Raw genomic sequence first — 11,563 nt, 5'->3', positions numbered from 1 at the left:
TAAATACATACATACATACATACATACATATATATATATATATATATATATATAAATATTTATTTATTGTGAAAGATAAATATAATGCACTATCCAATAATGTTTAATAATACCATATTTTGTATATGCAAATATAGCATCCCGTATTTAATTAATATACTATTTTGGTGAATTATAGATGATTATTATTGGATATGATAAAATTATATTAATTTTTATAATAATAACATAATCAGTCGCTCTTAATTAATTATTATGAGTCATCTAGGTATTAAGAAAATAAATAATATTTCATGAAAAATACAATAGACATAAAATGCGAAATTAACTCTTAATATTTTAAATTAAATTTTCGTCTTTTGAACGATGATTTTACTATATCACTCCTTATTATAAGTCATTTATGTATTGGAAAACTAAGAATAACAAAATGATATGTCAACGTAAAATATTTGATTTACTATCAAAATTATATTAGTGCCACATAAATTGGGACGCAACAGAAGAAGATATAAAGCAACATATATTATTTGAAAATGAAATAAAAAGTACTGTAAATAACAATAAATAACAATTTTTTTTAAAAAAAATTGACTGATTTCTGTTTCAACTGCTTCAGCCGCGATTTTACTATATTACCTCTAATTAATTATTATGGTCATTTAAGCATTGTGCCACATAAGTTGAGATAGAAAAATATTATAAATCACAATGATAAAAAATTTAAATTATTTAAAAAATATAATTGGCTATTGTCGACACAAAACTCTGGACAAGGAGAGTAACATATATTATTCAAAAATTACATAAGAAGTATTATAAATTACAATTGTAAACAACTTAAAATATCTAAAAAAAAATAAATTAATATGTTATATATTTCAAAAAAATTACATGAAAAATACTAGGAATCACAATAATCAACAACTTAAAAAATTTGAAAGATATAAAATATTTGGTCGGCTCTTGAAATTATATTAGTGTCACTGAAATTGGAATAGAAGAAAAGTATTATAAATAACAATAATTAAAAACTTAAATTATTTTTAAAATATAATTGACTATCAATGCCACAAAAAATTGGACAAGAAAAGTAACGTATATTAATTTAAAAAATACATAAAAAAAATTATAAATTACAATAGTTAACAATTTAAATTATCTAAATACATATTAAAATAACATATGTTGAACTCATGCTAGATTCCGGATGAATCATAGAAAACATATCCAATCCTTTTATTAAAATTTTTTATTTAAATATATCAAGATTGAAAAAACAAATAAATATCTTAATGTTGGGCCCGTGCTGACACGGACCATGCTTGTCTAGTATTAATATATATACATACAATTAAATTAAAGGAACCAATTAATTGCTGACACGTGGCATTTAAAAAAAATAATTATAAAATTATCAACCCAACCCCCACCTTACCCCACCCCACCACCCCAAAACTCCAAAATCCACCTCCCCCCCCCCCCCCCATCCCCTTAGCATCCCCCAAGTCATCTTCTCTACATGACAGCTCCCCCCCCCCCCCCCCCACCCCCCCGGTTATCTTCTCCATTTGCCCTCCCCCATCCCCATCCCCACTCCCTAAACCCAAAAGTCATCTTCTTCATTCCCCTTCAACCGCCAACCAAGCCAACAAGCGCACCTCCGCTAAGACAAATTCACTTCTCGACAATAATTTTTGCCAACAACAAATTCACTTCTCAACAAATTCAAAACATATAACACAAATTCACCAAGCCAACAACAACAAACACCGTTGTTCCATCGACGAAAATTATTTTTGTCATTTTCTCAACATATGGATCATTTTTGCCACTTTCTTAAAAACACCATGATAATCTCATCAAATTTTAACATATGGATCATTTTTGCCATTTTCTCGAAAACCAGACAAGAAAATGAAGGGATACAAATGTGTTAAGAAAAGAAAAAAATGATGAAAAATTAATGGTTGAAAGAGAGAAGAAGAAAGAGAAGAAGAAGAAGAAGAAGAAGAAGAAGAAGAAGAAATCTACAATCTGCACCAACTTGCATTCATCCAAATTATTAAATATTAATTGTATTAAGAAGAAAAAACGGTGGAAAACGAATGGATGGGGATGGGGGAGGGTGGGAGAAGACGATTTAGGGATAGAGGTAGAGGAGGGTGGGAGAAGACGATTTGGGGGTGGGGGTGGTAGCAACGATTTGGGGGTGGGGTGGGCTGAAGAAGATGATATGGGGTGGGGTGGGTTGGTTAGGAAGATGATATAAGGGTGGGGTGGGGTTATTAATTCTTTTTTTTTTTTAAATTTAAATTAATTATATAAAAATTATTTTTATAAAAATGCCAAATGTCCTTTTATAATTGGTTCATTTATATGTTATATATCCTAAAACGCTCCTAGCAGCGAGTGCAACACACTCTCTTTGCTGATTCAGTAAAAGGTATAAAAGTGACACACTTTGTGGCTACTTGAGGTGTTAAAAGTGAACAACGTTCACTTAAGATGTTCACTTGAGGTGCCTAAGTAAAAGTTCGTGCCAAATTTAGGGGGCCACCGATGGATTTAGCCTTGTCCAAATTAAATATTTTTGGGGGGATATTGATACAGAGACTAAATTATTTTATGATTATAATTTTCAATTATAAATTTTAAAATTAATTTATCTTATTTTATAGGTGGAACAAAATAACGCTTAGTTTGATGAAATCTAAGATGTGATATTTAAGATAAGTTTTGAATTAACTTTATATTTATTTGAAATAAATTTATATTATTAATCAAATAAAACATAAATTTTAATTTCAAACTTAATTTTAATTTATCTCACCTTATCCGACGAACAAACAATCCCTTGGTATTAAAAAAATACTCTTTATATTTCATATAATCTTATTTATTTTTCAAAAACTATAAATAAAGTGGCATCTAAATGATAGATACCTTTTTTTTTTTTTTAATGTGATGTCAGATATGAAAATTGATAAATCATTCAATACAAAAGCAACTTCATTCTCAAGATTCAAAGATAAGACATCTTATTAAGAATTTAGTGATATTTATTATTGTAGCGCAATCTTTAGTGGTAATCAAATTAAATTAGTGCAATTGATCGCCGCAAAGTATTTAGATGCCTTACCACATAACCTATGGATAACAATCAAAAATTCAAAACATTAGCAATATTCAAACATTTTTATTAATAGTATTTTCTATTTTTTTTTTTTTTTAATAAAAAGTGATCCACGTACTTTTAAAATAAAGAAGGGAAAGCAAAGGAGTTGCATGGTCCGAATGTCATTTTCATCATACTCTTGCAGCTATGAAATTGCCAAAACTCTCTGCCAACCGTATTTGTACCTTTCTTGCTTTTTCCGTAGCACTTGCAAAGTATTTAAAGAGAGATTCCATGCCTCTCAACTTTTGTTGTTACTCATGACATAAAAATCATCTCCATAAGCCAAAGGGGGAAAAGGAACCATGTGGGAGAACCTTCTTTTTTTTCAGACAGATAAAAAGCATCACGTAGCTTAAAGCCTCAAACTCACTTTTATTTGTTCATATCAAATTCAAATTTTGACATAAAGTGAAAGCCTTGTCTTACTTAACGGATAAGGATGGAGGCAGGCAATCACAAGAGTAATTCAATTCTCAATTGAAATGAAGTTTCAATCAAACATTCAACAACAACAACAACAAATCCAGTGTATTCCTATAAAATGGAGTCTGGGGGGTAAAATGTACGCAGTTAGAGGCGGATTCAGGATTTTAAATTTGTGGGTTTCCAATAAAATAAAAAAATAATTGTTCCAAGGGAATTTGAACCGGGGCATAGCATGTGGGGCATTTCTTCAAGCCTTTTTTGAACCAATAATCCAACTAACAACTTTTTTTATGGGTTACTCACTTATAATTCTTATACATTTAATATATTTTTAATATAATTACAAGATATACAAAAATACTTGGGGGTTCCCGGAAACCCGCATTCGTAGTGCTACATCCGCTCCTGTACGCAGTCCATACCGCTACCTTCAAAAAGTAGAGAGGCTGTTTCCGATAGACTCCCGGTTCAAGATAAGAAATAATAAACAAAAGCGTAATGAAACATGAAGCAAGATAGATGGCATCACATAAAAAGAATTAAGACATAAATATAACATCAATTTAAAAATTCAGTTCTTGCATTGAGAATTATTCAAGACATTATAAACAGGCATATAATCCAGATATCAATTGATTATTGATATGGGACTAGTACTCTTATAACTGAATATTTAAAATGTGAACAATAATCACATGAGAACCTAGTATCGAAATACATAGTGAATTGAGATGAGTCTGACTTTAGTATCATAAAATAGATCTTGCACATGAATCAATTTTAACTTAACCAAAAAAATTAACTCTTTAGGAAATCACATACATTAACGTGGAACTCTCACAAATTCACTAATCTAACCCTGAAAATAATGAGATCATCTTAAGTTCTGAAACATAACAAAGAGGTTAATTGCGTGCATCAATTTATTGCTATACATAACACCTAGGCTAAAAGAAAGAATATGAAATTGCCATAAAATAAAGTATGGCCATATTGAGTAAATTAGGCCATTACGTTACACGAAGAGGTGGCAGTCGTTCCAAAAGTTGAAACTGGGACAGTAGAATCTAATTAAAAATAGGGTCGTAGGGGTGGGGGTTGGGGACCACAAATTTTCACCATTTTGGTTCACATCGTGGGAAAACGAAAAAGGGAAAAGGAAAATCAATTGGGGATTTTTCTAAATTGTAGTGAAGAGCACTGAGATGACAAAAGGCATCATCACAAATCCACAAGCAAAGGAGTTACTGTCAAAAGAGGGATAGATGACATAATAGCAAATTGCCAAATAGGTCTTTTTCGCCTTTTGGAGACTGAGAGCGACAAATATAGAGTGGCGCACGCACGCACGATCAAAGGGCTCAATGCGACCACAAGAGACCCGCGCACGAATGCCGATACTCCTGCTGCACCCATCTAATGAATGACGACTCAATAAAATTAATGATCTAAAATTAAAATATATCAAAAAATTTTTAAATTTGTTTAATAAGATTATAAAATAATGAAATACGAAGGTAACATTAGGACTTTCATCTAATAATAAGAGCGTATTGCTTGATGTGCGGACTAACACACATCATGATTTCCAACACTCCCATAAGCAAAATCATGATATTAAGCGAAGAAGAGAAAATAGACCAATTTGATGTCACCAAATTTCGATTGCGTCACTTTTCTTCAAAATTTTCTGGATTAGAAAAAGATGAGATATAAAAATTTATTTTTGATGTATGAAATAAATCAAACATGACAAAATGAATAACTAGTCAAATCAATGAAATTAAAATTTAGAAGTGTAATCTTCAAAAATATTTGTAAAAACATTTCAAAGTATGATAAAAGGAAAAAAATACAACAACACGTTAATTTTTATTTCAAACACAACGTGATATTTTCATCTTAGACCCAACTAAATCTAAATTCACCCTAAAAAATTCACATTACGAGTAAAACATATCGTATTCTTTGGTAAAGACGCCTTCGTAATCATGCTAATACACTCAACGCCTCTCCCTCTATTAAAAGTAGTTGTGAGTGTGACACACTGACTTGTAACGGAGAGAGAAAGGGAGAGAGAGCAACAGGTGCAAGTTGGCACAACCCTCGCTCGCTTTGATACTTGACCCTTATTGCATAGAAAACCCCACAAATCTCAACAGCCCTTTCTCCTCTTCTCTCTCTTGTGTGCTTTTCTTTCTCTCACTCACTTTCTACCTGTAACTGCTCTACCTCCTCAAACAAAGAGAGTGATGCCTAGCTGAGGAGAGAATTGAAAAAATGAGTAGTGTAATGTAGTCCAGCAGAATTAATAATAGTAATGAAAACAAAGTGAGATCCAGCTCTCTCTCGTGATCTCATCTAATCGACGCCCCTCCCCCACTATTTCCGCCTTTAACGCCTCGGTTACTCCAACCCCCTTCATTACTATTCTACTCTTTCTTTCTCACTAAACCCAACTTGATTTCTCTCTTCCTTCTTTCTTCCCCATATTGCTTATTCGAATTCACCTCTTCTTTGTATTTATCCGAACACTACCAGTTGCATTTACTTGTTTCGTTTCAGATGTGAATCCGTCTTCAATGCTGAAAAAGCCTTAGAATTTTAAGTTAATTTGATGTCTGGTAGTATATATTATTAGGTCTCTGTTGCTCTCTGTTTTGCTGGATAAATATTGTGATAGGTAAACTTTCTGTGGTTTGCTCAAGTGCTGAGAGCTTGGCTCTTGGCTAAGTGACATTAACCTCAATTATGTCGTTCAATTTCCAATAGGATATTTTTTGCTCGGAGATTGAGGTTGAATATTCGAGAATGTTGACTTGTATAGCATGTTCGAAGCAGCTCAACACTGGATCTCTGCGTGAACGTGAACCAGAGGAAGAAGATGATACGGCTGCAACACCCAGCAAGAAACAAGCTATCAAGGCACTTACTGCTCAGGTTCACTCTCGTTATTAACTAATTTTGCAATTTGTATTAAGTTCAAAGGCATGTTATTTAGCTTTATTTTTTATTGTTTTCCAGATCAAGGATATGGCAGTTAAAGCGTCAGGAGCGTATAAGAACTGTAAACCATGTTCAGGAGGTTCAAATAACAACGAGAACCCTAAATATGCTGATTCTGAAACTGGGTCTGTATCGGAAAGATTTCATTACTCGTATAAAAGGACAGGGAGTTCCAATTCAACACCAAGGTTATGGGGTAAGGAAATGAAAGGGAGATTGAAAGTACTGTCTAGTGGAGAAAGTACACCGGTATCAATAAGTGGACGGAGCGAATCGGTTGTTGGTGTGGAAGATGATGATGATGAGTCTAAAGAATGGGTTGCTCAGGTTGAACCTGGCGTTTTAATCACCTTTGTTTCTCTGCCTGAAGGTGGAAACGATCTGAAACGAATTCGATTCAGGTATTATTGCATTTGTGCCATTTGCTTCTCTGTTTTGATCTGTTCTTTGAAAGTTCTTGTTTGTTTGCAAGTGGTCACTGTTTGCAAATAGTACTGTTTTTTTTTTCTTTGTGGCGCCGAATGACCTCTTGATGGGTCGTTTTCTACAATGTGATTTAATTGTACAGTAAAGTTGTAGACTTGTAGTTTGTATTGAGTGGGATTGTATATCTACATTGTGTTGCACTGTGCCTGAAATTATGGAGTGGACAAAAAGTGGGTCTTTAACAAGGTTTATAATATTGGCTTGTTGACTTAACAAATTGAATCACTCCATAGTACAGAAGAAGCAACTGCAAATCCAGTGTAACCCCACGAGTGGGGTAGTGTATACAGACCTTACGCCTACGGGACAGAGACGCCGTTTCCGGTAGACCCTGGGTTACAAAAGAAGTATATACAGTATTAGGGCTTCCTAACCCATTTAGTAAGCATTAGAAATTAACATCCCTTTCCAGTCTTAATGGATTTATCTTTGCTTTAGTCTCTAGGTAAATCAAGCCTACTCATTCTTGTTTTTTGTCCTCGAGCTTTGGGTTTCAAGTCTCATGTTAACTGGCAAGATTAAAGGGATGATTTAATTGACTGGGATAAAGTGTGATGTTTTAATATATGGCGTTAATGATTAAGCCTAACATAATTGGATAGTTCCACTCTTTACCAATATCATATGCATTAGGAGGGCCTCCTGTTCTACCGTCCGGTAATTAGGTGTACCTCATACATGCCAAATTATTGAAGACTTGTACAAATAACAGGGTAGGTGGACCAGTTGTCTGTATGCATGGCTGCTCACTAGTTACTTTCTCTCAAGTCGAGTTCTAACTGATGATCCTAATGAAAGCTTCCATCTGACATAGACATAAAAACAATCATGGGCATCTTTACCGTATCGTTGTCGTCCTACTGTCTCATTTCTATCATGCATGTGTGCTTAATGCTTCTATAGTGCTATGAGAAAACAAAAAAATTGAACTTGTGGTTCTTGTGATAACATGTGATCTTTTCTTGTTTCTTATCTTCTCAACTGTATGCTAAGCTATGATTGCCCCTTTACCTTCCATATAAATATTTCTGTTGGAGTATTTATTACTTGCTTATTTGGATAAAAAGAAAGAAAACAAAACCTCTCCCCCTCTTCTTATTATTAAATTTTGTCCCTATGACAAATTTCAGCTCCCCATTAGTCATGAGCTTGAATTTTCTTATCGTTGATCACTATTTTGGTCCATTAATAAGTGAACTTTTAGATCTTAGTGGGAAAGTAAATAACATATAAGAAATTAATGCCTTTCCTTTTGGAAATAAATGGATTCATAGCTTTATCAGGGCATAACTTTAGTATAAACATTTCTGATTTTATTCTCATTATAGTTACCAATTTTATTAATACCAAAAACTATAACGCCAAAAGTATAATGTCTTTACCTTTCTAGGTCGAAGTGCAATTCTTGAGTATGTCAGAGTGATTTTTCCCTTCCCCTTCATTGAATGCTTCCATTTCGACCTGTAATATACAAATTTAACTAACTAGCTTCTGCTTATTGCACAAGCTGAAGCTGAAAAGTTGTGGCTAACAAAAATGATTGAGATGAATTAAAAGCATTGCGATCTTGCTCCTCGTATCCAATTTTGCTAACTCTGCTATAGCGTCAAGTTAGAGTCAATGCTACTCTGAACCGCTGGAAATCACAAATGGCCAGTCAAGTTCTGAGTTTTGTAATCTTCAATTGGAAGAACTGCTTGCAGAATTATTGGTTGTCTTTTTGAGCTGTCAACTCCCTTATGTTACTACTTTTACTGCTGACTGTTATTAATTGAAAGAAGAAAACAGTGATGTAGCACTTTTCCTTTTTCTATCTGAACTGCAACATTTGCAGCTTTCTCGTGAGCATATTTTGTATGCACAGGTGACTGATCTTTTATGATTGAAATACATCTTCCACCTTCCCACAAGACACAGTTGGTAAACTGGCTGGGAGTTCTAAAATGTTACTGATATTTTTTTCAGCCGTGAGCTATTTAACAAGTGGCAAGCTCAACGTTGGTGGGCCGAGAATTATGACAAGGTCATGGAACTATACAATGTCCGTAGATTCAATCGACAAGCAGTACCATTGCCAATTCCTCCTAGGTCTGAAGATGAGGTGAGCCCTGTGGATTAGTGGCAAAATGTTGCAGCTAGCGCGATTAAATTGCTTGGAGCAGCACTCAAGCCTCCTTTCTCTTTTGTATTGTAAGTACATGTGCTGTATGTTTCTTATTAATTGCATGTACCCTTTTTTGTTTCAGAACTTAAAGCTGGAATATGTTGAGAGTAGTCCTGTAACACCTCCACTAACCAAAGAGCGTCTCCCTAGCCACGTTCCTCGTTCAACAGGGGCAGGCCATTTGTCATCAGGCTCTCTTGAAAGAGATGATGCAGGTGGTCTCACTTCGACCCCTAAGCTTTCCAACATCAGCGCAACAAAAAGTGAGAGACCATCAATGGACGCTTCTGCACGGACTAGTCCTTCAAGGGAATCTGATCGCTCAGGGGAGCTATCGGTTAGCAATGCCAGTGACGTTGAGACTGAATGGGTTGAAGAAGACGAGCCTGGAGTCTATATCACAATTCGAGCATTGCCTGGTGGTACTCGTGAGCTTAGAAGGGTCAGGTTCAGGTTAGTAATTCTTTAATGCATATATTAGCTCCTATTATATAACATGAAACATCAGAAGAATTAAATAAATCTGAATATAATGTGGTCACTGAATTGAACCCAGTCCATCTTCTTCTGCCGCCTTCTACTCTATGTGCTCGAGTTATTCTCTAGTGCATGGCAGTTGGGATAGAGGTTTATGAATTTTTAATGCCATCCTATCAATTGAGTCATTTTATCTTAATACAAGGATGTAATTTGTGTCTTCCGGTTCCCTTATTTGGAAACACATTTGTTCAACAACTTACCCAGTATAATCCCACAATTTGGGGTCTAGGCAGCCCTTATTTGGAAACACATTTGTTCAACAACTTACCCAGTATAATCCCACAATTTGGGGTCTAGGCAGGGTCAGTGTATGCAGACCTTATCCCCCTCCTTCTGTGGAAAGAGAGTCTGTTTCCGGTAGGCCCCTCTCAAGAAAATTTTTCACAGAACAGCTTTGAAAGGAATGCCAAAGTTGAGAGCTATGATGAAATAGTGAAGAAAGAAAAGTACTGACAGTAAAAATAGTAGAATAAATAACCAAAGTAAAGCAACAACAGTAGTAGTTAAATTGAAGAATAAGCCATTTGTTTGTTTACTCAAAATGTTCTGATGGTTGAAATACTGTGGGATTTGTTGTTAGTATATCCAAGGTTGACATCCATCTGGATATTTAGATTGGGGATGTTTTCTGGTGCTTTCCATGCTTTGTATCGAGATCCTTTTAAAACAGTCATTCCTCTTCTACATTAATCTCTAAAGCTGGTTACTTCTCCAATTATCGTGACAATGGATCTTCTCCTTATTTTTACTACGATTTATTTAAAAATTGAGAAACGCTTTAACATCAAAATCTTGTTTATATTGCATTTTATGCATACTTCTGAAAATGTCTTAATGAAATAAAGCTCAGCATCAAAATCTTGTTTATAGTTGTCTCACGATTGAAAAATCACGTACACTTTAGGATCTTTTCTGATATGGAATGGTCTTTCTTTGCAGCCGTGAAAGATTTGGTGAAATGCATGCCAGGTTGTGGTGGGAAGAGAACAGAGCCAGGATTCAAGAACAGTACTTGTGATATAGGACATAATCTAGAGTTCTTTAAATTAAATTCATCCATAATTGGTATCTCGCCAGGACCTCGAACATAATTGGAGGTTTGGTGCACCGGCCTGCCCTGCCAGTAATTGGTATCTCAGTGCTCCTGTATTTGGCATCAACCCGGGCTACTCTTTGTTTTCTTTCTCTTAAACTAGTGATAGGATTTTTTCTTTCTTGGTGAAAAGGTTTAGAGGTTTATTTGAGGGTGTAATGATGTGTAGTGATTGTTAATGAAGAAATACAGACTAATATTGCAAAATCTTTTTGGCTTTTCTTTTCTGAAGAACTTTCAGAAATTCTTCCCAAAGCTTTGTTAAAAGAATTACGCAAATACCTTAACATAGGATGTGTTCGGTACGGTAAACATTTTTTAGGAAAATAAATTATTTCGTACTTATTTTTTTGTGTTCTGTATACAAGTAAAATTAATTGATCTAGGTCCGCAATTAATTGAGAGAAGTTCTAAAATAATAACTTTCTAACTTAAAAACTGTTTTTAAAATTCATCTGTTATTTTGGTAAAGAGCCAAAATGTTTCTCAACTATGTGAAATAAGATGATTTTGTCTTGATTTGTATTTGGTTCTTAATATGTTTTATAGTTATATCCTCAACTAGGGAATCGTGCTGCGCTTCGTGTGGTCATGAAAAATGTATTAATAATTTGATTTTATAGATAATTGTCTTTTTATTATAACATACTTGTGAAATTATAAAAAT

General features: G+C 34.1%; 1 protein-coding gene across 2 annotated transcripts; it reads left to right on the top strand.

Annotated features, from left to right (window-relative positions):
• Positions 1–5,655: 5,655 nt before the first annotated feature.
• Positions 5,656–11,151, top strand: LOC107876071 (protein Brevis radix-like 2). 2 transcript variants are annotated; one of them, XM_016723060.2, is made up of 6 exons: positions 5,656–6,290; positions 6,380–6,547; positions 6,632–7,014; positions 9,065–9,200; positions 9,346–9,716; positions 10,743–11,151. In XM_016723060.2, exons 2-6 carry the CDS (start codon positions 6,419–6,421, stop codon positions 10,819–10,821), a joined length of 1,098 nt encoding a protein of 365 aa, XP_016578546.1. In that variant the 5' UTR covers positions 5,656–6,290; positions 6,380–6,418; the 3' UTR covers positions 10,822–11,151. The 2 variants fall into 2 exon arrangements, with proteins under 2 accessions (XP_016578546.1, XP_016578545.1); XM_016723059.2 differs by having other exon boundaries at positions 5,656–6,547.
• Positions 11,152–11,563: the final 412 nt, after the last annotated feature.

This window comes from Capsicum annuum, chromosome 6 (genome assembly GCF_002878395.1).
Source record: "Capsicum annuum cultivar UCD-10X-F1 chromosome 6, UCD10Xv1.1, whole genome shotgun sequence".
In the NCBI taxonomy this organism is placed as follows: Eukaryota; Viridiplantae; Streptophyta; class Magnoliopsida; order Solanales; family Solanaceae; genus Capsicum; species Capsicum annuum.
This window is presented reverse-complemented; position numbering and strand designations above follow the sequence as displayed.